The 26,427-nt window shown below is 44.7% G+C and overlaps 2 protein-coding genes across 3 annotated transcripts in view; one reads left to right on the top strand and one right to left on the bottom strand.

The window, feature by feature from the left end:
* The window catches only part of scube1 (signal peptide, CUB domain, EGF-like 1), a 124,509-nt gene extending 121,635 nt beyond the window's left edge, over positions 1-2,874 (bottom strand). For both annotated transcript variants that reach the window (XM_085251739.1, XM_085251740.1), the window contains exon 1: positions 2,644-2,874. In XM_085251739.1, coding sequence (XP_085107865.1) covers positions 2,644-2,731 — 88 coding nt within the window. In that variant the 5' untranslated portion in view covers positions 2,732-2,874. The remainder of the gene's footprint in view (positions 1-2,643) is intronic.
* Positions 2,875-10,480: 7,606 nt separating this feature from the next.
* On the top strand, positions 10,481-20,027 carry samm50l (sorting and assembly machinery component 50 homolog, like). Its single transcript, XM_085252376.1, has 15 exons — positions 10,481-10,656; positions 11,421-11,534; positions 12,293-12,394; positions 12,489-12,576; positions 12,723-12,829; positions 12,982-13,112; positions 15,861-15,948; positions 16,023-16,151; positions 16,270-16,341; positions 16,828-16,914; positions 17,109-17,179; positions 17,470-17,537; positions 18,076-18,222; positions 18,475-18,616; positions 19,232-20,027. Exons 1-15 carry the CDS (start codon positions 10,636-10,638, stop codon positions 19,275-19,277), a joined length of 1,413 nt encoding a protein of 470 aa, XP_085108502.1. The 5' UTR covers positions 10,481-10,635; the 3' UTR covers positions 19,278-20,027.
* The last annotated feature ends 6,400 nt before the right edge of the window (positions 20,028-26,427 follow it).

Genomic DNA, 26,427 nt, shown 5'->3' with positions numbered 1-26,427 from the left:
TCACTCATACATTACTGTCAGGATTCAGCTGTTAGTTTTTTATACTTCATATCTAACTGCATGTATCTGCTCACTAAGATTGCTTTGGTTTATCTGGGCCCAGATTGTCTGTGCAGAGGTGCTACGAGCTCAGTGAGCTGTTCTAGGGGAATACTCGTCTCGTGACTTCCAGGATGGGGTTTTACCCTGATGTGTTGTTGCAATGGTAATCCTGCTCAGCATGAGAGGAAACGTCATTTGTTGTATGAGTTCAGGAACCAGTGGTGCAAAGCTAACAACTGAACACCTCTAATTTAAAAAAAACCTGCCTAGATGCACCACTGGTTGGTCTCAGATAGCCGGACTCAGCTGCTGAAGGAGAGCTGTTCATGACTGGGCTTGGGGACAGCTCGATGAACCTGATTTTATGTTAAGGTCTTGTTGAAAGTCATTCTTTGATGAGGCAGCTCATGCGGTAGAGTGGGTGGTCTACCAACTGGAAGGCTGGTGAATCGATCCCCAGCTCCTCTAGTTGAGTCCACAGTTGCCTGCAATCCATATATGTGCATGTAGGATATATGTGTGCATGATTGGGTGAATGAAATGTGTAGTAGGGAGTGCCCAGCTTGAGTAGAAAGGTGCTATAAAGATGCTATATAAGTACCAGTCCATTTACCATTTACCCTGACAACCAGGAGACATGATCTGTCCTGCTTATCCTGTGTCTGCTCCAAGGTCTCCTCACCAACAGCTCACCTTAAACTCCAGCAGGCATCCTAATCAGATGCCCCGACCAATGTTGAGGACATATGTAACTCAAACTTCTACTTAAAAACCCGGGTAACTGTACTCAGGCTCTATTCTGGCACAGCTTGTATTGTATAGAGGTCAAGTATCCACGAACTCGAGAAAATATTGTGAGAACCATCAAATTAATAAAAGCAAATGAAAGACGAGTAATTACTCGTCCATCATGTCAGACATTTGTGTTATTAGACACACTTTTGTTAGACAATAAGAAAAGTGAAAACAGTTTGAGATATTATAACCCAGACTATTCTGTTCGATGGATCAAAGTGTGAGAGAAAAGATTGTAAAGCTCCAGGTTAAACCCATGGTTCGACCAGCTGTCTATAAATGATTTGAATAAAATGATGTGTGCTGCCTTATTCAGCTTTAATGTGACTAATTTGGCTCTTTTGCTGTTTTAAATCGTTCATTTTACCTTTTTGTTTTGCTTGAGAGTGTGACAGTGAAGGAGAGCTCTCCTGTCATGGTGCAGCTGCAGATGACATGCAGAGAGCAAAGGGCTTAACAGCTCTTCAATTGATCAAGTTATTGATAGAGGAGCTGGTCACATCTGGGCCTCAATCCAAGGGCAAAGGGCCAGCTTATTACAGAGGGAATAAACACACACACACATTCACACAAGGGGGGGACTCACAAACACAGACACAGAGATTTGTTGGATCCTACTGTCAGATCCTTCACCATCTCCACAGAGCTGCTTTCCTCGTCCTCCGCTTCCACCAGAATACAAAAGGCCAAGGTGTAGGCTAGCTACAGGCGATGAATACACCTTAAAAGGAATTTTCCAATAAATAATTTCCCAATGGAAAGAAAAAAAGTTTGGACCTAATTTGTGTAGAAGTGAGAAAGAGAAAACTAAAAAGTGGTCTGAGGGTTTCAGCTCCAAGTTGTAGCGTTTTATTTTATTAGATCATTGGAGGGGGGCATTTTAGGAGTTTGTCTGCGCTGCCTGCATCGTGGTTCGCTGTCTCAATAACCTCACCCTGTTCCCAGAGGTGAGAGTCTTAACAATATGCTGCTGCTACTACAGGCTCGTTATTGGCGCCTGCTGCCTGCCTGTTCCTCCTGGGACTTTTGACGGTCCTCCTGTCACCTTCACCAACCCTCCTCACCCCACATTTACACACACACACACACACACACACGCACGCACGCACACACACGCACGCACGCACGCACGCACACACCTTCCTCCTCGTCCCCTCCTCCAGCTCTGGAAAGCCGGAGACGAGATGCTACGTTTCGTTAAATGACTTGCGCCGTCTCACCCCCTGAGTAAAATCCTGAAATCAGGCAGCGCTCTCACTCCAAATCAAAGCAAACGAGAGCCCAGACCATAGATCAAGCTGTGGTTTCCGACTGAAACTGACCTTTGCGCGCAGGAAACAGAAGTTCCGGTGAAGTCTGGGAGACCACTAAACCAAATTGCGCGTCACAAATGCCGCACAGAGGGAAAACGGTGATGTAAAACAGAGGTCCTGCCAAAGTGGTGTCACTTAGCTTAATAGATCAAGTATGCTTTTATGAAACGCCCAAGTTAAATTCACACCGAGCGAAAATAGTGCGCAATCGCGAGTTTTCAGTGCCATGAAGTGTAGTTTTTGCATCAACACAGCGCTGTTATGTCACATGAAAACAAGTGCCATGTAATGTCATTGCTGTATTAATACACAATGCGATTGTAGTTAAAAGGTAAGTTTAAAGACGTCGGGATATTTGAAAGATTGTTTTAAAGTCTCCAGCGACAATATTTTCACTCATCATTTCCTCATCGGAGCCGGCAAGACAGAAGCCACCACAAAAGTACTAATGGTTGACAATAAAGCAAGACAGAGAGGAAAGGGGAGCGCTTACCTGCCAGTCCGGCATTCCCCATCACCCCGCAAGTATTTATGAGGAGGATGAACAAACAAAAGTCCCGAGAAAAACAAGCGCTCCCCATGCTGACAGACGGTGTGAGGATTCAGCACGGCTTTTCTGGGGGTTTGGACTGGACTGAGTGGTGTGTGTGTGTGTGTGTGTGTGTGTGTGTGTGTGTGTGTGTGTGTGTGTGTGTGTGTGTGTGTGTGTGACAGGAGAGGAGGAGGACCGCTTTCAGTGGACTGGCAGTGCAAGAGAAGAGAGAGGGGGGGGAGAGAGAGAGACGGGGAGGGGTGGTGGTGGTGGGGATCCTAGCTTTCTGATTGGCCGGTGTATGCCGGTAAGAACGAGAGAGAGAGAGAGAGAGTGGGCGACTACAGGGTGGCTACGACAACGTGATGGAGGTACTCGGGTTCTTTTCAAGCTCAAAGCTCTCCGATAAAAACATCATTGTGAAAAATGACCAAAAAGGCCGGCGACCCCCAAGACATCCCAGGAGCTGATTTTTTTTATTTTGAATTATTTATCTAGGTTTTCCTGTGTGAAATCACTTGTATAGTAACCTCTCCAGATCTCTTTAGATGAATAAAACAGTAACGCATTAGTGTGGATATAGCCTGAGGCTATGGAGAGGGAAAGGTACTTTTTGATCAGAACCCACGCACATGACATATAACAAATACCGATGCCAAAAGTCAAGCGCGCTGTGAGCCACTAAAAGCTTTCGCCGGCGATACAGAGTCCTGTCAGCGCGCATGCAGCGATTTTCTTTGAGCAATCCTAATGTTTCCATAGCAAAAGGAGGTTATGAGTAAGAACAATCTATTTAAATGTGTACAAATATTACTGGGTTCAGTAGAAGCAGCATAAATCTTTGTTTTAAAAATGCACGTCAGACTGCGTTTCTTGCTTGGGTCAGATACATAGACTGTATATAAAAGATGAACACAGTCACTCACTGGTCTGATATTTTTAAAAATCACTACACTATTGTTGCTCTTTGCCATCACAGGGTCGTGAGCAGAGGCTCAGAGCCCCCCCCCCCCCAGACTATTGAATTATTTGTGTGCAGTGATTTTAGTGAGAATGCAGGCTTACGCAGCTTCCTCATTAATCTTTCAGACATCTTTTACATACAGCCAAGACCTCTGCCTGGATCCAGATCTTTGAATCCATCCACCCTCTAGTGGCTGATGACAGAAAACAAAATTCCATCCTCCTAGAAACTAGGTGTCACGCTGAAGCACTTTCTGATTTCTGGTCGGTACGAGGTCGGTGGAAGTGTTTGCTGGTCACATGGTTTCAGAACAAACCAGATCAAGAACTTGGTGTAAGGTGTGGTGAAGTTTAATGTGTTCATTTTTATTTTTAAGGGCTTTATTGGCATGGATGTTTAAATAAACAAATATCCAGAACATACAATAAACAGTAACAGCAATATAAATCCTTTCCTTCTTCTTCTCTTGGCAGCTCCCTTTGTTTTCAGCCGATCACCTGCCTCCATCTCACCCTCTTGCTCAACATGCCTACATCCATGAACCCTGGTATGGGTGTGTTTTCCTTTATGTCCCCGAGGTTTACAGTCTGGGAAATTACCTATAATTTTAATCTTTTAGGATGACAGTGTTTCTCATTCCTTGCACATTGATATGCTTTCTGAACTGTAACCGGCATGACTTTGGAGCTTTCATGGATAAGGAGGACACCTAGTGGCCTGATGTCAAGAGGCTAAGGAGTAGCAAATTAGGAAACAGACCTTTGGGGGGAAATTGAGTATGTAGTCATTTGACTGAAAGGAAAAGCACAATGAAAAGAAATGCAGGGATAGGAGGAGGTTCGCTGTCTTGTGACAAAATATTCCACGTGTTCTGAAGGGTCAGATATGGCCTGGCTTCTCTTTTTGTTAGAACTCAAGGACTACAGTTCATAACACTGTAAACATACATATGTGAAAATGAAATTATTTTTGTCAGACATATACAGTGGGGCAAAAAAGTATTTAGTCAGCCACCGATTGTGCAAGTTCCCCCACTTAAAATGATGACAGAGGTCAGTAATTTGCACCAGAGGTACACTTCAACTGTGAGAGACAGAATGTGGAAAAAAAATCCATGAATCCACATGGTAGGATTTGTAAAGAATTTATTGGTAAATCAGGGTGGAAAATAAGTATTTGGTCAATAACAAAAATACAACTCAATACTTTGTAACATAACCTTTGTTGGCAATAACAGAGGTCAAACGTTTACTATAGGTCTTTACCAGGTTTGCACACACAGTAGCTGGTATTTTGGCCCATTCCTCCATGCAGATCTTCTCGAGAGCAGTGATGTTTTGGGGCTGTCGCCGAGCAACACGGACTTTCAACTCCCGCCACAGATTTTCTATGGGGTTGAGGTCTGGAGACTGGCTAGGCCACTCCAGGACTTTCAAATGCTTCTTACGGAGCCACTCCTTTGTTGCCCGGGCGGTGTGTTTTGGATCATTGTCATGTTGGAAGACCCAGCCTGGTTTCATCTTCAAAGTTCTCACTGATGGAAGGAGGTTTTGGCTCAAAATCTCACGATACATGGCCCCATTCATTCTGTCCTTAACACGGATCAGTCGTCCTGTCCCCTTGGCAGAAAAACAGCCCCATAGCATGATGTTTCCACCCCCATGCTTCACAGTAGGTATGGTGTTCTTGGGATGCAACTCAGTATTCTTCTTCCTCCAAACACGACGAGTTGAGTTTATACCAAAAAGTTCTACTTTGGTTTCATCTGACCACATGACATTCTCCCAATCCTCTGCTGTATCATCCATGTGCTCTCTGGCAAACTTCAGACGGGCCTGGACATGCACTGGCTTCAGCAGCGGAACACGTCTGGCACTGCGGGATTTGATTCCCTGCCGTTGTAGTGTGTTACTGATGGTGACCTTTGTTACTTTGGTCCCAGCTCTCTGCAGGTCATTAACCAGGTCCCCCCGTGTGGTTCTGGGATCTTTGCTCACCGTTCTCATGATCATTTTGACCCCACGGGATGAGATCTTGCGTGGAGCCCCAGATCGAGGGAGATTATCAGTGGTCTTGTATGTCTTCCATTTTCTGATGATTGCTCCCACAGTTGATTTTTTCACACCAAGCTGCTTGCCTATTGTAGATTCACTCTTCCCAGTCTGGTGCAGGTCTACAATACTTTTCCTGGTGTCCTTCAAAAGCTCTTTGGTCTTGGCCATGGCGGAGTTTGGAGTCTGACTGTTTGAGGCTGTGGACAGGTGTCTTTTATACAGATGATGAGTTCAAACAGGTGCCATTCATACAGGTAACGAGTGGGGGACAGAAAAGCTTCTTACAGAAGACGTTACAGGTCTGTGAGAGCCAGAGATTTTCCTTGTTTGAGGTGACCAAATACTTATTTTCCACCCTGATTTACGAATAAATTCTTTACAAATCCTACCATGTGGATTCATGGATTTTTTTTTCACATTCTGTCTCTCACAGTTGAAGTGTACCTCTGGTGCAAATTACTGACCTCTGTCATCATTTTAGGTGGGGGAACTTGCACAATCGGTGGCTGACTAAATACTTTTTTGCCCCACTGTAGGCTTCACCCGTTGCCTACTGGTGGTGGTCAGAGGGCCCGGTGGCGCCAGTGTCCGGCAGCCTCGCCTCTGTCAGTGCGCCCCAGGGTGGCTGTGGCTACAATGTAGCTGCCATCACCAGTGTATGAATGTGTGTGTGAATGTGTGGATGACTGGATGTGTAAAGCGCTTTGGGGTCCTTAGGGACTAGTAAAGCGCTATACAAATACAGGCCATTTACCATTTAGTTCAAGAAGTTATTTAATGCTGCTGTGTGCCTTACAGGTGTATTAGTGATGTGTTCAATGTTGGTCTGTTTAGCCTCTATGTGAAAGTCGGCTACGGGAAGATGATCATCTCTTTCTGCTGGACACCAAATTTAGCTTTTCTTCGCTCAAAATAAATTTGTCTTCAAAATGCAACACTTGCACCCGCAATTTTTTTTACGTGTGCTCAGAATAGTGGCACAAAAATAACGCCATACCCAGAGCTCCGAGTGGTTATAGAAGCTGTATCCTAGTTCAGGGTCTGCAGCCTTAAAGGCCGCATTTTAAGGCTGATTACGTCACAGCGACGCGACGAAGGCTGTCCCAATTCAAAGGCTGCTCGAAATGCGGCCCTCAAATGCGTCCTTCATTTCCCTGAATTTTAAGGATGGGTCTGTGTAGCCTTCGTGGCCCAACATATCCCAGACTTCATAGCGCGGCGGTGGTTTGGATAATTTTGCCGAAAAAAAACGGCGGAAGCGTTGACTGAACTGTCAAAAATAAGTACTGAATATGACGTCACTTATTTATGTGCGAATGTTTAATAATGAAGAACATTAAAACATTCCTGTTGGCCACATGTCGGCAAAGTTACAAACATAAACAATGTTTGTACTAACTTGGTTTTAAAGCCTCTACTTCTAAATATATATATAGTCGACCTTAATCTCACAGAGAATGTGATGATTTATGGATAATTAAAGTCAGTCATATATCCACAAACACAACAGGCTGAAAGTCAGTGATGCTGCTCGGTTTGCAGTCCTGAATATGACGGCACAAGCAGGATTCACTGCACTGTTAATGTGAGCTATGTTATATTGCTGCCTCTGTTCGGTGGTGTCGAGCCAAACGGACTTTAATGTGTGTTTGAACGAGCTGACGGTTCACTCGTTAAGCTGAAAGAAAGATGCTTTAATCACAGCAGTCACACATGTGTCCACTGCACCATCTGGGACTCTTCTTGTTTACACTCGTAATAACACAAACTCTAAATCCTCCTGTTTGTAGCAGTGTGTACACCTGAGACTGTCACCTGTCTGTCTGTCCTGCACTCTCTCTCTGTTTCTTTCTCTCTGATTGTGGAATAAAAGTATGAACATGTGTTTATAAGTTACACTTGTGTCTGAATCCTGCAGCTTATCACACATTTGATTTCCATGTGTGACGACTGCAAGTGTCCAGAGTGAGGACAGACTGAGGGACCCACTGCTGCACATCATCTATGAGGCTTTGCACCCCTGATGATCCACCAGGACAAACTCAGCAGTGTGTGAGGAAGAGGAGGAGGAAGAGCCAGCAGCAGCTGACAGATGGAGAGAATAGACAGACTGTTCCCTGTTTGTGAAGGACTGCTAGGAAAGTTTAACATAACTGTCTGTGCTGAATCAGTCTTATTAGGTAATGTTCAAATAATGTGATCATCCCAGTGTTTCCAGTGTGGGAGAAAGTACTCAGGGCCTTCAAGCTACACACTATGAAAGGCAGCAACAAGTTTAATGTTCAGAAACCTAAAGTATGTATCAGCAGCAGAATGGAACTAAAATAAATATTGGTTTCAGTTCTATGAAGCTTTGAGTATTTTGGATCGGCATCGTGGTGGGGGGCGGCATCACGGGCATCGGCAAAAAAATAAAAAATTGCTGGTACTCATGCTGCCCCGACGTCAGCCAGCGCATATTGGGAATGGCATAGGCACCGATCGGTTTTCTATCGCCCATTTGCTGGGAGTAAGGGCGCCCTCTGTTTGCGAGGTGCGCCTGCTGCTTGCGGCACAGGGAGGAGAGGGCGGGGCGGCGGGTGATTCTCTGACCGGCTGGAGCAGCATCTAATAATCCACCCCAAAATAAAACAAAATAAAAACAAACCAACAAACACAAAAACCAGACATGTTTTTTCAAAATTCTATACGTAAAAAGTGAGCACGAGAGCCCTCGGTGTGCCTGCTCGCTGCTGAAGTCAAAGTAAACTTTATTGTCATCTCCGCTACAGTCCAGTATATAGAGAGACGAGACGACGAGGCTCCAGTTACAGCAGTGCAAGTAAACAAACAATAAATATAAGACCAGTAAGAAAATAAATATACACTTTAGGACTAGAGGTAAAGGGATCAATAACAATTTAAAATATATAATTTACAGGTTGATGATTTAAAGTCTCACACACAACACATCGAAACGTTGAGGGGGGCCGGCTGCTTCCAAATAGAGCACATTTCATTCATAATGCTGTAAATCCAAGCCCATTATGTGTTCATGATTTGAATCCTGGGTTGTGTGAAATCCTAGAAATAAACCCTAGACAAAGTGAATCTGTGAACTAAGGTGTAGGTCTATTAGGTTATGTTGTGGTGATCCTTGAGTTGGGGGATGGGTGTTCATACTGTGCAAAATTAAAACCAAGGTGGAATAGAAAAGTTCAAAGCCATCAGGTGCTCAGTTTAGAAAAAAAGAAAAGAGGAGGAGAAACGAAAGATACAGGCAAGCAGATGTGTGATTGGATAATGGCAGGTTATGTATCCTGAAACAATCAGAATACTTTATTAATCCCTAAGGAAATTATGTGGGTTACAGTTGCTCCAAGAAGAAATGGTAAAAATAGTAACAGTAACAGACTAAACTCCAAACAATACATTATGTTACAGATTTTAATATTAATTAGTCATTGTCAGTTGTTGATTTGTCCTGTTCTCAATGTACGACGAATTATGATGGCTGTTTGGTAGTCGTTTGCATACTATGCATACTCTCTCTCTTCGCGTGTGTGTGTTTCTGTGGTGAAATTCAGTATGGTTCCGACAACAGTTTTATGTTAATGTACAATCGTTAATTTTTATGTATGTGTGTGTGTGGGAGTGGGGCGCCAGAGGGAGTGTTCGTCCAGGGCGCCAAACAGGCTAGGACCGCCACTGCTGTCAAAGGTACTTGTCTTTGAGTGAAGATTTAAGGTGACAGGAAATATAAATAACTGCAACTTGAGTCTCTGACCCAGAGTTCAAGCTCTCTAATCAATCTATCTGACAATACATATAATATTGTCCATATTTTCACCACAGGGAGATGATTTTAGTCTCAAGAACAACGTTAGCTAATTGTTATTTACTAACTAATCTTAAATGAGTGTTCAGCACAGAAAGGAAGCCCAACAATCATGTTTACAGTCCTGTGGTCTCAGCCTCAGATACTCAACTAATCAAAGTGATGTCATGACAAAAATGAATGACCAACAAAACATTTTTTCTCCTTCATTTCTGTCACACAAAGCCGTATGAGACATTTCTCGCGGTTAGTATCATGGTTGCTAGGCAACCTGAACAGCGCGACGAAGGCAAGACCGTCCCATTTCACAAGCCTCTCACTTCCGCACTTCTCGTACGCACCGTACGTAGTACGCGTACTGCGCGTACTTCAAGCGTGCAGTCTCCTAATTGGGACACAGCCCCTGAATTGAGATACAGCCGCAGTCGCGTCTGCGTGCGTAGTCGCACGTGACTCGTTGACGTGGCAGACAAGTCCAATGACGTAAAAGTCTTTTATCGGTCCGCTTGACTGTCTTGCACAGACCTCCAGGAGGCAGGTCGGAGCAGAGCAGCGCTGCATTCCATCCAATCACATGAAGAAGCCACAGTGACGCCTTTAGGAACCAGAAATATGTTCGCTTTGATAGTTACAATCATGTAATCATATCTTTTTCTTCTCCTCGAGATTGTTTTTGTTACATTACCGCATGTAACCTGTCAAAATGTCCTAAAATAATGAATACTGAACGGAGTCTTTTGTGGGGATAACAGTGTGCCTCTATTTTCGCGTTACAGTACAAACAATAGCTGATAACTCGTACTGACATTACAGCGACCCCGTAACAACCTGAAACGTTCAAGTTACGTTATTTCATTCAGTTTCAATTATCAGCGAACATATACATGACCACAGCAACTTTTACCGACTGTCAACATTTACCGAATGTGTTATCCTTGATTGAAGCTCTGTACATTACAAGGTGTACACGAACGCAGCACTGAACTCCAGCAACTGTCATGGCGTCTTCCTTGAAGGGGGTTTGGTACTGGAGAAAGTAGCTGCTGTCACTTACCAGTTTCTCCGTATTAAAGCGCAGCTGACGTGGACTGAAGAGTTTTGGGGCGCCGGTAGTTAAAATGGGGACCGTCCATGCTAAGGTAAAGCTTATTTCATCCTAACCTTTAGGTGCATTTTATATCATGACCTCCCTGCCCAGTGAATGCTGCAGGCTACAGAGTCACCAGCATGTGTACTTCACGTACTGTCACACGCAGTTAGAAAATGACCAACAACAATAAAAAGCGACGCGTCAAACTGGTTGATTGCTCTTGTTGATTAAACGGTTACACTTTGCCTTTAGCTCACGTAACGAGGCGAAACGCAGGTTTTTCTCCGCTGGTTTGTCACCACGTTTTAGATAAAACTCCTGGTTATAGTGATTATATTTTAGGGACATTTGCGCCTTCGAGTATTTAAAGGAAAACACTAAAAGTTCACACCTGTGTGAACATTATTTTCCAGTACTTGCCCAGACCAGTATTGTCATTCATTTGTCATGTCCCGCACGTATTTACTGCGTGTCAGGACTCCTGTCTTTGCTAGTACTCCACGTCCAGCGACTTTCACCGGCATCAGACACTCCTTCCTGAAGCTCCACCCACTGACCCTCTTGGCCTTTGTTTTCCAGCTGGTTTTTAAAGGTGTCATACGAAGGGTTTTTTCCAATTTGAGACTTTTTATTTCCTTCTTGTACTGTGACGTAAACCATTTCAAAATACAAAATACAGCATCAGACATGGAAAAATAGCAAATGTAACTTTTTTATGGACACTTTTTCAATTAAATATGTTGCAAAAGTCAAATTTGTTTCAGGTATCCTGTGCCTCCTTGCATTAATGCACTTTATTTGTCCTCGGTGCAGAGTCTGGATCCACTCCCAATGCATGGCCGGGACTTGGATGTCCACCCTGAAGATTTCATGGAGACTCCAGACCAAGGGCAAGACTCCAAACAGGAGATCCTTGAAAACAAAGATGTGAGTAGTTGTCAAAGCAAAACATGCTAGTTGTATGTTTCTATGGTTTATTGTTTTAAGTCATGTATGTTCTGCAGCTTTGGATGTTCATATTAAACATGGCCAAGTATCAACTAAAAAGTTAAACTTTTAAGAAAGTGACCGCGATCAGCCAAAAACTCAGGCCTCAGGTTGTCCGTACAGTCACAGTTGGATGTAGCCAGCTCATTTGCTTTGTAGGGTCATTGCTACAAGCGCAGCATGCACGTGGACAGGCAGAACGGCTCGCGAGCTGCCTGTTTGTAGGTTAGGGCTCTGTGAGGAACCACCAAAAATATGAAATGAAACTGTCAAGATGCAAACGAAGTGCAGACCTTAATTCAAGGAGCTGAACAAAATCTTTGCATTGATTGTTAAGAAGCTACAACAGTTTTATTTGTGTGAAATGTCTGGAGATGATTTCCCTGTTTCCAGTCCTAAATGTATATATGCTTGATAGTACGGTGCTGAGCATAGCTGTAACTAAGTGTTGTGCACCACAATAGTGCAAAGAATAATAGTAACTGTTGTGATCCTAACCAAACTCCACTTCATACAAGTGTATGAAGTGTAAACTGAATGTAGGATACAGTAAGATTGCCATAGTTCATAATGCAGTGTGTTGACTCAACCACGAGGTCATGCAATAGGATATGACCATCAGACACATGATTAAAAGTAGCAGTTTTTAAAAGAAAGTAAGTGTTTGGTGACGATGTGACTTTTATCCTTGATCACAGGTGGTTGTCCAGCATGTGAACATCCAGGGTCTGGGGAGAACCAAAGAGGATCTGCTTGGCTATGAGATCTCTGATGTTTTCCATGCCAAAAATCTCATTGATGTATGTCTCATAATTCTGCTTTTCATTAAGCCGTCACGGTCGTCTCAGTGAGTCTATCTGAGATCCGTAAATAACTGCAGAGGTCTTTTTTCAGGTGATGAAAAGAGCTCATGTCGCTAGGCAGAGGCTGCTCCGCCTGGGAATCTTCAAAGACGTCGAGGTTCTGATCGACACATCTGAAGGTAACTGATTTACACCTGCAGCCCAGAACAGAGCTTTGATTTCACCTGCTGTTCTCATGTGAAGCAGGGATGGTCTGTAAAAGTGACTGCATAGTGTGGTAAACACTCAGCTGACAGAAGCATTCTTTGTTCTGATTGGACCTCAGGTACAGACGCTCTGCCCAATGGCCTGGATGTAACTTTTGAGGTGACAGAGGTCAAGAGGCTGACAGGGAGCTACAATACCATGGTTGGCAACAATGAAGGAAGCATGGTGAGAGACGCAACAGCTGGCATGTTATTTAAGCTGCATGTGTTAACAGTGATGAATAACTTGCCCAGTTTGTATTAATAAAGACACTTATCATACCTCAGAGCTGCCTGTTTGACAGAAGTGTGTTTGTGACCCTCTGTAACGTCTCTCAGGTTCTGGGTTTGAAGCTGCCCAACATGTTGGGGCGAGCTGAGAAACTTACCTTCCAGTTCTCCTATGGGACCAAGGAGACGTCCTATGGCCTGTCTTTCTTTAAGCCCCAACCCGGACATTTTGAACGCAAGTATGTGCACAAAATCCCGCCTTTTGTGTTCTTGTTCTTTCACTGTTTTTTTCAGTTGGGCTCTTTTTTTTTGTTTTTTTTCCCCAAGACGGATCCTCTGTTCAGCCTTGTTCAGAAGGTTTTCAGTTTTTTGACAAATGGAGACATTATGTGATTTTTCTCATGTTCTTCCATAACTACAATCAGCTGCGTTCATATACACTTCACTCCGCTGTTAAACAGAGCAGGAATTTTTAGCACAGCTTTTCCAAACATGCTTTTATTTTGGATGCTTTGACTTTACACACAGAGAAAGAATTATTTCACAAGCATCAGAAACTGTCAGGGTTAAGATTATTAGTCCTCCTGATGTTTAGAGGGGAACTGCAGTGGTTTGAATCATATCTATGTAATGGACTCCAATTTGTTCATGCAGATTACACAATATGATTAATTATGGAGTTCCACAGGGTTCAGTGCTAGGACCAATTCTGTTTACATTATACATGCTTCCCTTAGGCAGCATCATTAGAAGACATAGCATACATTTTCACTGCTATGCAGATGACACCCAGCTCTATCTGTCCATGAAGCCAGATAACACACACCAATGAGTTAAACTGCAGGAATGTCTTAAAGACATAAAGACCTGGATGGCCGCTAACTTTCTGCTTCTTAATTCAGATCAAACTGAGGTTATTGTACTCGGCCCTGAAAAGCCTAGAAATATGGTATCTAAGCAGATTCTTACTCTGGATGGCATTACCTTGGCCTCCAGTAACACTGTGAGGAACCTTGGAGTCATTTTTGACCAGGACATGTCCTTCAACGCACATATTAAACAAATATGTAAGACTGCGTTCTTCCATTTGCAGCATAATACTCCCACCGCCGTGTTTCACCGTGCGGATGGTATCCATCTGGCTGCATGCCTCTGCATTCTTTCTCCCAACATAAGCAGAATCTCTGTGGCCAAAGAGCTCTAGTTTTATTTCATCTGACCAAAGGCTGTGCTTCCATTGCGCCTAGTCTTTTTCCAGCTTATCTTTAGCAAGCTTCAGTCTGGCTTGGTGGTGTCTCTTCTGCAGAAGTGGAGTTATTGATGGTCTACAGCCTCACAGTCTGTCTTCACTGATGGTACTGTCAGGCCCTTTAAGTTTGTGCAGCTTGCCCATTTGGAAGGGATTGATGCATCTACCACAGGTGTTTAACTGGACTTCACTCAATGACCAGGCAGAGCTTTTGTTTCTCTTTCCTCTTTAATCCTCTTTTCAGCCATAGATGGAAAAACCAGCTGCCTCCCTTTATTTTATAGACACATCAGTTCCACACAGTCTCCCTGCTGGTGACTACTTGTTGAAGGAATTATACTGGTTTCTTTCCCCGCATGTGACAACTTCCTGTCATTCCATAGTTTGTCTTCTTTTCTTTCCCGGACAGAAAAATAGACACAAGATTAGTTCCTGGCTTGCCTACCAAGCTGTCACTGTACTTGTTGCCTCAGGGTTCACCGCCTCCTAAATTCCTGACTTGGCTAAGTCCTTCACTGGTATCTGGGCAGTTGTTCTGGAGTCTGTAGATGCATTCAGCTCAATTGGATTCACTTCAATCCCAAGAAAGGCACCGGGAAAATTTTTACCAAAACCTTCAGTTTCATAGGTGCCTAATATTTTGTCCTGTCTGCGGTATTTGCTGTCACACACTGTTCCTCATAGTCACAGCTTGCTGTGTTTAACATGTGTTGATCATAATTATTGATAGTCCGGTACAGTCAGTGCATTGTTTGGAATTGTGCAACATGTGTGTTATTGTTTTACAGAATAGCATTTTCAAAATGTGATACTAGCAGAAGGTGGCCAGTAGGTGTCACTGTGGCAGTGGGAGTCGGACTGGTTCGAAACCTCATTACACAAATGCTTTGAGCATTTCAAACCTGGATATGTTGTAATTGTTTTGCACCTTTTGTGTAGTTTGAAGGCTGAGGTTAGAGAATCATGCTGATGCAAAACTGTCTGTCCTGTCTGGTTCCCCCATTAAAATCCATTCGTACTGTACAGTGGCTTCTTTAAGATGTGGTGATCTATAAATATACATAAAAGTTTGTACTTATAGTCTGTACCCACCCCTCCATCGAACTACCATATGCTACACAAAGGCTCTCTGTAATATGAAGAAATTGTCCTAGGACTGGGTGGGGAACTCCAGGCCTCGAGGGCCGGTGTCCTGCAGGTCTTAGATGTGTCCTTGATCCAACACAGCTGATTCAAATGGCTAAATGACCTCATCAACATGTCTTCTCCAGAGGCCTGGTGATGAACTAGTCATGTGATTCAGGTGTGTTGACCCAGGGTGAGATCTAAATCCTGCAGGACACCGGCCCTCGAGGCCTGGAGTTTCCACCCTGTCCTAAAAGTTGATGTATGAAAAGTAATTCATGGTCATTTGTTGTACTTGTCAGTCTCTGCGAGGTTATAGACACAATGAGCCTTCAGCGTTACTTATCATAGTGGAACAGCTAATCATGTAGACCTTGCAGTACCAGAGTTTTTCCTTACTGGAGTTCTTTGTTTTTTCCACCATTTCCCCCAAACAGGTTTCAGCCACAGCCAAAGGAAAATCACCTGGAGTTAGTTTAATGAGGAACTCACAAAGCTTTGTGGCATTTTCTGACAGCAGTCGTTCTTCTGATTTGTCATTTAACTTGTTTCTTACGCATTCATCTACCAATAGGCATCTATATGTTGAAATATGTGCCGTTGTCTGTTTCAGCCTCACCCTCAACATGTACAAAGTGACGGGCCAGTTTCCATGGAGCTCCTTGAAAGAGACTGACAGAGGCGTATCTGCAGAACTGAATGTCAGTGGAAACGATATTAAAAATGATGACAGTTACTGGGAGAGGGAAGGAGTAACATTTGTGTCTCTCTGCAGTTTCCTCTTGGCGTGACCAACCACACGCTGAAGTGGGAGGGTGTATGGAGGGAGCTGGGCTGCCTGGCGCGCAGCGCTTCCTTTGCTGTGCGAGAGGAGAGTGGACACTCACTGAAGTCTGCTCTCTCTGTATGTCACTGAATTACTACGGTTCCTTTCAACATGTGCTTTATTATCATGTCGTGAGAGTTATTGATTATTGATGATTGCACCAGTTCAGCAGGTCTCCTGTTGGTTTTGTTTGCAGCACACTGTGTCAGTTGATTCAAGGAACTCTGCCATCTTTCCCAGCAGAGGTGCCTTACTTCGCATCAACCAGGTAAGTGTGCGCACATAAGTACACTCGTAAACGTCTGTCTGCCACACTTTTGGCTCTTGACATTAGGTTTGAAAAAGTAGCAATCCCCACATTTGCCTCACCTGACCTCTGAGAGATACGTCAGGTACGATGGACAGACAGGCCATATAGGGAAAAATGGGCGTTTCTTCCAGGTCTAAAGGCGTTGCCACAGTGGGTGTGCCTTAGACCTGAGTACAAGTTTTATGAGAAAATGAGCCTTCGCTGATAAATCACTAGATTCAAGTCTTCCTAAATATAACACCGTGGTCCTTTTTCACTCCAATCTTCCCCCAAAGGATCTTTATACACATGAGCCTGAACTCTGTTCTTGAAGAAAAAAGTAAAGTTTTAGCTGTGAGATTTTTTTTACTACTCTTCCATTGAATGATATTGTTACCAACATCAAAATCATAATGATCAGTAGGTGTGTTGCAGGATTGTAACCGAGTGTGTTTGTATGTGTAGGAGCTGGCTGGATACACTGGAGGAGACGCCAGCTTCTTGAAGGAGGATTTTGAGCTGCAGCTCAACAGACGGCTCTTCTGGGATTCTGTAAGAGTGAAATAAGTCACACATGACCCGTTCAGTATGATTCTGTAATAATATCTGTGTTATGGAGGGTTTCACTTGGTCATTTTATACTTGATTACTCAGGCTGTGTGTATGTCAGCCAACCAGCAGGGGACAAAAGAGTTGGCTGTTAAACTAAATGTGATGTGTATAAGAAACGTTTTATGTCCCCTCAGGTTTTGTCTGCCTCTCTGTGGGGTGGGATGCTGTATCCCATTGGAGGACAGCCGTCCTGCATAGCTGACAGGTATGCCTGATTTCTCCAAGAGCTGATGTCTGACTTTGACTCACCAGCACTGCTACAGTAGATCAGCAAGTAAACTGAGCTTTCTGAGCAGTCAGTTACTCCAAATGAAATATAATAAAGCTGATTTATTGTGAGTTTGGTATGAAGGAGGACAATTATTTTTATAATTTGTCTTTTAGACTTTTGTACTTACCAGTAGAACTGCTTTCCTACGGCTTTCTTTACCCAGTTTTTGTCATTTTGTCATCAAACTGTCGCCTGATGGTGAAGTCATTTTGTATTTTGTCCAGGTTTTACCTTGGAGGCCCAACTAGTGTACGAGGATTTGGGATGTACAGCATCGGGCCACAGAGTGAAGGTAAAGTCCATTGTGACATCGATAACAGACATCACCAAGTGTTCTGTCACAAATGTTTGAACACCTGAGAAAGAGTGGTCTGCAAACTGTGAGCTGTTTTTCTGTCACGAGGCTTACGTTAGTTAAATTGTAATGCGGTACGTCTGTGTTACATTGTTTCCAAATGATGTGACAGCCTGAACCAGACGGATACATAGGAATCAGTCCGTTTACCAAAAGGTACAGGTTTGTAACTCTGTGCTGTCTGAATGTGGATGGACTCCCATGCAGCATATTAACAAGCAGTACAAATACAGAGCAGATAGCTCAGTAGGTAGAGTGGTTGCCCCATGATCGGAAGGTCGGGGGTTCGACTCTACTGAACAGCTACCCTGAGGTACCCCTGAGCACCTACACACTGCTCCCCGGGCGCTGCATTGGTGGCTGCCCACTGCTTCACTGGGCGAATCCCTACGGGGACTAACACATACACATTAGAGCTTAGCAGCACAGAAGAACAAAAATAGACAGTTCACTGTGGTTCCTCTGTGTGTTCTAGGTGACTACCTGGGTGGAGAAGCATACTGGGCAGGTGGTCTGCACCTCTACACTCCTCTACCATTCAGACCAGGCAAGGGAGGCTTTGGAGACCTTTTTAGAACACATTTCTTTCTCAACGCAGGAAATCTCTGCAACCTCAGCTATGGTGGGTGAACACTGTCGTCTGTGAGATTCAGCTTTTTCTTTTTGCCTCTGTCTTTGATTCGTTTGCCTGTTTGTGGCTCTTTCACAGTAAGATATAATAAGTTCGTTTCCATCTGGGCTTCGTGACAATTTTATTTACATTTTTTTGAGGAAAGTTTTTTCTCAATCAGCTGTTACTGTTTAACAGAAATGATGCCATGAATCTGTAGTGTGCAAGTTGTGCTGCATCATTGTTCCATGTTATGTTGTGCAGGTGACGGTCCACGAGCACACCTTCAGAAGCTAGCTGAGTGTATTCGCTGGTCGTACGGAGCGGGCATCGTACTGCGGCTTGGAAACATCGCCAGACTGGAACTCAACTACTGTGTGCCCATGGGAGTTCAGAGTGGGGACAGGTGGGGGTCCGGTGCAATATGACTACTGCATTTTACAGGGTTCAGGGTTTTTATAGATGCAACATGGGAAGGGCATGGCTAACTGGTTAGCAGTTATTGAATTTTAAAAGTGTAGGAGGACTGTCCAAAGTCAGGTGATGATGGCGTTATTGTATCAGATGAAAAAAAAGAAAAATGCTGAAACTACCTCAGTGAATGGCACAAACTGGGACTACTTTCTACCTAATGTGGTAACGTAGATGTGCAGTGAGTGCAAAAACAGCCCAGCCTGCTTTCAGTGCCAGTAAGGAGTCTACAACAGCAGTGTGGTAGTGGTGGTCCTGAGGCAGTAATCAATGTTTTTATGAGAGCACAGTGCTGCACAGAAACATTAGATTCAGAGTATTGTACAGAAGAAACACGGCTGTATGTAAACTACAGATAACCTTCCAGCTCGTCCTTAACTCTGCACGTTTTTGGCTCGATATCGATACCTGACATAACTGATTTTACGTCAATAACAGACTAAAAATATAGCGTCGAGCTTCATGGTAGCAGGGTTTCTGGGAAATGTCTCGTTAAGCGTGAGAGCCTGCCTCCGGATTTCCCGACTTGTGTTTCTCGTCTCCTCTGTAGGATATGTGACGGTGTCCAGTTTGGAGCTGGAATTCGTTTCCTGTGACCTCATCTGTCTGCCGCCCCAAGTCCTCCAGTCGCTGATGTGAAAAGGGAAACGTTTTGTCATTGTCACCTGTAACTTGTCGTAGACTGTGTAACACTAGCATGGATCCTGGATAAAAATGTGCCTGACCTTGCCAAACTCTTCTTTTACATGCAACAAAATGATAGTTAGACATTTTACAGAACTCAGCTGATTGGTCAGTCAGACGCAACCTGATATAAAATGTGTTTAGCAGCTCTGTAAAATACCCAACACGGGTGAAAAAGCGTCTCAGCAGTCATTGATCGATGATTCCTCTTCCTGGTTTGTTTGCTTTTCCTTTGTTTGAGGTCAGCAGCACTGGCACCTTGTTTGTGGTAAAATAATCCAACCAAGTTGTTTCCCGTGACAACACAAAATAAAGAATTTCCAGAATGTTTAAAGATGTTCTGGGCATGCAACATGCCATCTGCTTCTCCAGGAGCATCACATGTTAATCATTTAATTTGTCAGTTAAACATACACCGCACGCTCTCTCCTGAGTTGGCGTGTTTGCTCGAATTGTACTTGATGGACTGCAGTATAGAAACCAGCACTTTTTTTGATCACAACGGTGGCGCGGGAAGGAAGCGAAGAGGAGCGGCGTTCCCGTGCTCATCTGTCAGACGTGCAGAGGCGGGAACCCTCCCCCGAGCAGCATCCACCAACAGTGCTCTTACCTCTTTTTGATGTTGTTCAAGCTATTCACAAATAAATCACATCTGCTCCCTGCTTTCTTTCCTCTCCCCTGTTTGGTGTCTCAAACACACACTCAGAATGGGATAAAAGTAAAAGAGGCGGGTAATCGCCCTGTTTTATACCTTTTAGTGGGTTTGTTTGAAGCTCTAATAAGAGCTGCAAATTGATACCACGGACGTGTGCCAATATTTATGCATTTGTTTAAATGATTCTCACAGTAAACATTTTCTTCAGTAGCGCTGTCTCTCTTGACGGTTAGGGCTCTGTGGCAGTGGCCTGGTTTTTCATTTCATAACAGCAAATGGTTCTCTGTTAGGTTTGACCTTGACTAGATTGTTTTGGACCACAGCCTTTACATCTGTTAATAAATCTGAATCTTATTTGAGCAGGTAATAACATAGAATAGAATAGAATTCAACTTTGTTGTCATTGCACATGCACAGGTACAGGGCAACGAAATGCAGTTTGCATCCATCCAGAGGTGCTTTAGTGATATAGATATATTACAATATATATTAGCAATAATATAGATATGTAAGTATATTACAGAAATGGGTCTATTATGGTATGTTATAATGTACACGGTATGAAGTATGTTGTGAATGTTCTATAACTATAAGTATGTACAGGCTGTAGTGAGTACAAGCTATGAACAGGATATAAATATGAAAAACTATACAGAATATGAAATAAATAACTTTACAGAATCTGGGATATACAGCTATACAGAAATGGGAACTGTGCAAGTTGTAAACAGTTGTAGGATTAAAAATTATCGTATGTACAGAATGATTATTTACACAGAGCTATACAGTAGTGCAGTTAAGATAAGTGAGGGTGTAGATAGTTTCTACAGAGGCTATATAAAGTGCTAGTGGCTGTGAGTGGTGGTTCAGTCCATGTTATTATTGTGTGTTTGAGGGTACAGTTGTCCATTGTGTGTGTGTATGTTCAGTCCATGAGTTAACGTGGGTCAGATGTCAGGAGGCAGAGTTCAGGAGTCTGACAGCTGTGGGGAAGAAGCTGTTCCGGTACCTGGTGGTCTTAGTCCGGAGGCTCCTGTAGCGCCTCCCAGAGGGCAGGAGGGTGAAGAGTCCATGTGATGGGTGACTGGGGTCTTTGATGATTTTCCCAGCCCTTTTCAGACACCGCTTCCTGTAGATGTCTTTTATGGCAGGAAGTGGTGCTCCGGCGATGCGCTGGGCAGTTTTCACGACCCTCTGCAACGCCTTCCGGTCCGAGGCAGAGCAGTTCCCGTACCAGACTGTTATACAGTTGGTCAGGATGCTCTCGATGGTGCAGCGATAGAAGTTCACCAGGATGTCTGAGGACAGGTGGTTCTTCCTCAGAGTCCTCAAGAAGAAGAGGCGCTGGTGAGCCTTCTTGACCAGCTTGGAGCAGTTGGTCGTCCAGGTGAGATCCTCGGAGATGTGGACTCCCAGGAACTTGAAGCTGCTCACACGCTCCACAGCCGTCCCCTTAATGTGGATGGGTGGATGTGGGTCAGCATTCCTCCTGTAGTCCACGATGAGCTCCTTGGTCTTCTCGGTGTTAAGCAGCAGGTTGTTTGTGTCGCACCACTCAGCCAGACGATCCACCTCCTCCCTGTAGGCGGCCTCATCGTTGTCCAGGGTGGGGGGGGAGACAGGATTTGAAGTGTGCTAGGACCAGCTGCTCTAAGCACTTAGTGATGATGGGGGTGAGTGCTACTGGGCGGTAGTCATTGAGGCAAGATGGGTTGGAGTTTTTGGGTATCGGGACGATGGAGGTGGATTTGAAGCAGGCCGGTACCACAGCGTGGGCCAAGGACAGATTGAATATGTCTGTGAGCACTCCTGCAAGCTCCCCAGAACACGCTCTGAGAACACGCCCGGGGATGCCATCAGGACCTGCAGCCTTGTGGACATTGATCCTGCTCAGCACCGCTCCTACATCGGTGGGGGAGAGAGTCAGAGGTTGGTGGTCTGGCGTCATGTCTGCTTTGGTTGTGGGGTTCCCTCGCTCAAAACGAGCATAAAAGTTGTTGAGCACGTTGAGGAAGGAGACATCAGAGGATGCGGGGGAGGGTTTGGTGGTCCTGTAGTCTGTGATGGTCTGGAGTCCTTGCCACATGTGTCGGGGGTTGGAGTTGGAGAAGTGTTCTTCTACCTTCTTTTTGTAATGGTGTTTGGCTTTTTTGATGCCCTTCTTTAGATTAGCCCTGGCTGTGCTGTAGGCGTGTGCATCTCCTGACCTAAAGGCGGTGTTGCGGGCCTTCAGGAGGAGACGAACATCCCGGTTCATCCAAGGCTTCTGGTTGGGATACATGGTGATCTGTTTCTGGGTGGTGACACTGTCTGTGGTTTCGGAGATGTAATCCAGTACAGATGAGGCGTACTGGCAGGCACGTGCAGAGGGGGGGGCTAGAGGGGCTTGAGCACCCGCCCCTTTCCTGATGGGTGCCCAAAGTGCCCTTTTGTTGAGGCAACCTTAACATTTTTATTTTTTATTTTTTTTTATTTTTTTTTATTTTTTTTTATTTTTTTCTAAATGACATCAGAAACAGCAGTATGCGACATTACGTGATGGCAGAACTTCAGTTCATCCTTTGTCATTTTTTTTTTTTTTTTTTTTTTTTTTTTTAATAAATAGGACAGGATTTGGTCCACCTCTAATTCTTTCGCTCTCCTGGCTTTCCTGACCTTTGAGGACTAAGGTCTGAAGACTGACTAGGCCACTCCATGACCTTAATGCGCTTCTTCTTTTGCCACTCCTTTGTTTTTTTTTTTGTTTTTTTTTGTTTTGTTTTTTTGTTTTTTCTTTCGCCTGTCCCATTTGGTTCTTTAGCCATCAGAATTGTTGTCTGAAGACCAACAAGGATACCCAATGGATTTACTTTGCCAAATGGATCATCGTGGCATTGCCGTATTGGTCCATTTGGTCGATCTTTGTTTTTATTATTTATTATATTTTATTTTTAGATGTTACAGACGGGACAGACATGAGTGAGAGATAGGAAAGGGAGAAAGAAAGAGGAAAGAAAGGAAAAACAGAAGGGGAGAGGGACAGTGAGAAAGGGGGGGAGAAAAAAAATAAAAATCTCCTGGATCACCTGTTGAGAGAAGAATAGAAAACAAGCAAAAAAAGACAAAAAAAAAACAAAACAAAGCAACATACTAAACACAACACCATAGCATTAATCTAGCTAAGTGTAAACAGCAGTAAATACTAAATATTCAATGTTGTTGTGCAGCACGCAGGACAGATGTGCTTCGAAGTAGCAGCCAAGAAAGGTGTAATTTGGGTCTACGAGCAGTGAACACCCGTGTGCATACCTGTGTGGATCAGCGCGCTTGTATTCCAAAGGTTTCTCCATGTAACGATCTGCTAGGGAGTGTGGGGGGGCCACAGCCCCGTCCTCCAGGGTGTGAAGCGGGTATGGAGGAGATCAAAACTCCAGACATCCAGAGGCCCCCAGAACACAAGAGACCAAGGAAGACCAACAGAGGGGCAGCCGCGCCACTGTTCCAGTAAGAGCTGAGGAGAGTCCCAGATGAGGGCTCGCCCAGCAGCCGCGGAGCAGAAGTCAGGGGGAGTTGCAGTGACGCGTCCGTGAGCTCCGCCGGCCCCCAGCTGTGCCTGAGTGACCGAGCCCCAGGCCGAGAGGCCGGGGGCACCCCACCTCCAAAGGGGCCCGAGTGAGCCCCAGGCCCCAGGCCCCGACAAGCGGCCGCCAAGGAGTGAGCCGGTGTGTACCCGGACGCCCACCCCCAGACACAAAGAACCACCAACACACCGACACCTGAGGGAGTCCGCCACCGGCAGGGGAAGTGGTGGTGGGTGGAGATAGGCCTCCAAACCTTGGAGGGCCTGAGGTGTCCCCAGAGAGGTGGCGTCTGATACCCAACCTGACATATAGACACAGACATACAGGCACACACAGATACAAACATCCATTCCCACCCTCATGCTCTCATATGCACTCACTCCACACTCAACCAACGTGGAGACAGACATAAAGAGACGCTGTACACACGATCACACTCCCCAAGCGTACTCTACAAACCGGGTCTAGGTACCCTTGCCCCTGGAGGGGGGAATTGCACCCAGACCCAGGTGGTGTTTCCCTTTTCCCTGCGGTGGGGAGAGGCAGACCACCCCGACTCCGTAGCAGCAGGGAGGCCCCACACCCCAGACCGCAGTCGGACGGCCAACTCCTCCTACTAGCCCTCCCGCTCCAGCAGGTCGCAGAGAATGGGGGTGGGAAAAGACTCCAAACCTCCCTCCACCCGCTCATTGTAGTGTTGATGCATGTGTGTTCTAAGGTGCAATTAAAACCCAGGAGGGCATGGAGCTACCTGCCAAGGAGCAGCAGGTAAGCGCATAGTCCCTCCTGCTAGCCCTCAATGTCTAAGTGTGTTTAAAATTGAGAGGTGGGCAACGACGTCAGGGGTGAGACGTACACCCTGATGGTAATTTGGACTCCGTGATTGTGCCCACCCCCAAGATCCTATATGTATGTGTAATGAGAGTGTGAATAATGTGAATGTCTAAGTTGTGGGATAAAATTGAGGCAGAGGCAGCCAGAAGGGGACGGGGGGGGGGGGGGGGGGTAGCCTCCTCTGCACCCTGGTGACATACCCCCACTCCAAGGCCCTGCATGTGTGGGTGGTTGTGGAGGAGCGGGAAGAGGGAGGCAGCTGGAGATGGGGAGGGAAGGAAGGGAGGGGCAGGTAACCCCTCCCTGGGGCCAGCTCCCCCGCTGACCCCAGTAGGCACTCCCACCCTTCGCGACCCGCCAGGGAAGGGGGGCCCAGGCCCATCAGACCGGGGCCCAGTGCAGTAGCGCCCTCCGGCTCCACAGAGCCCTGGACAGTCCACCCAACCCCACCACAGAGAAAACTGCACCCACCCCACCATCCACACATCTTCCAGACTACATAAGACAGTAAACGCCCAGGCTGAGATCTTCCTCCACCTCTTATTTTTTTTTATGTGTGTGTGCGTGCAGAGTCCTGTCTGTGCCCATCAACAATAATATTTAACTATTAATCACAGTTTTGCTAAATAAAAGGATCTGGCTTGCATCAGTCACATGATCACATTTAACCAATGATCACTCTTGACGGCAGAACGCGCTGGTTACGACCGGGAACGAGCTCACAAAGAGCACGCGCATTTTTTGCGGTCCGGAGCTGCAGGAGAAACACAAGTTAACTCAGAGACACAGACTGATGCGACAAACCCAGTAAGTAGGTGTACAGCGCACACTGTAGTGTGTAGCACACAGGAGTATCAGCTTATTACGTACACGTTGGTAAGTTGTCTTGTTGCAAATGACGAACTGAAACAAACGAGCGTGCTGTGTGTGCAACAGCGCGACAAACATTACCTGTCCTTTTATTAACTGCACAGGTAGTGCTGGTCACAGCTGCTGGCTACCTGTGTAAGGCTGTCATGGGTCTGTAGCTCTGTCACCGTTTTAGGGAACATATTTAGTTTTAAAGTATTTATAATAATAATAATAATGGATTGGATTTATACAGCGCTTTTCAAGGCACCCAAAGCGCTTTACAATGCCACTATTCATTCACTCTCACATTCACACACTGGTGGAGGCAAGCTACGGCAGTGGCGTGTCTAGAAAATGTTTGTTGGGGGGGCCAGGTAGGGGCACAGATTTGGAGAAGGGTGGCAGATGTAATTGGCAGATAATGTTAAAAACAATTCTACCAACCGTTAACCATAATTCAATAACCCTGTAAACCTAATAACCGTAACCTTATTAGAATGAGATTTTAACCACTACGGTGCAAAGTGTTTAGATACTGTGTTGATTAAGTACAAGAGATACAATCAGTCAGTGTTTATTCAGCATTCAAGGACATCAATATTTGCATAGTATTTTTACTGACATGTAGTGCACATGTGTTTTGGGCAAAAACATTTTTGAATATTAAAATACGAACATTTTTAACATACAATTGGCAAATTAGCCAATTCCAATGCAAAACCAATGCCTGTTAAAAAAAAAAAAAGAAGATAATCTTCTCACAAACTGGTGTTTGATTTTGAAACAGGAAAAAAGTGGGGAAACAACTGAAAAGACTAACATTTGAATAAAACCTGAAAGCAAGTAAATACTTTATATGCTGCCTTACTTTGGTAATATTGAGAACAACACTGGCTGATGATGAAATGCAGTCAGCTGGCATGGTGACACTGCCAGTATTAACCTGCAGGGCTGGACTGGGACAAAAAATTGGGCATTTTCACTACAGATTGGCCCACCAGGTATTAAAGCCATAAAGCCTTTGAATGAAAACAAATGCTGTTGTGACAGTGATGTACAGTCTTTTTGGTATATGTATGATTTCTATACATTTTACGTCAGATAAAAACTTTCTTTGCAAGATTCAGATAATTATTTAATAAAAGCTAGATATTTTAAATG

The sequence above is a fragment of the Mchenga conophoros genome, linkage group LG17, assembly GCF_057382185.1.
Source record: "Mchenga conophoros isolate Kocher_MC1m ecotype Shallow Benthic linkage group LG17, M_conophoros_male_GT1.1, whole genome shotgun sequence".
NCBI classification, from domain to species: Eukaryota; Metazoa; Chordata; class Actinopteri; order Cichliformes; family Cichlidae; genus Mchenga; species Mchenga conophoros.
This window is presented reverse-complemented; position numbering and strand designations above follow the sequence as displayed.

Excerpts from the sequence above, each read along its gene's own strand:
- samm50l (XM_085252376.1), top strand. The coding sequence starts at position 10,636 with ATGGGGACCGTCCATGCTAAG. Across the intron at positions 16,152-16,269 it reads CACTGAAGTCTGCTCTCTCT|CACACTGTGTCAGTTGATTC; the intron begins GTATGTCACTGA and ends TTTTGTTTGCAG. Across the intron at positions 17,180-17,469 it reads CCGTCCTGCATAGCTGACAG|GTTTTACCTTGGAGGCCCAA; the intron begins GTATGCCTGATT and ends TATTTTGTCCAG.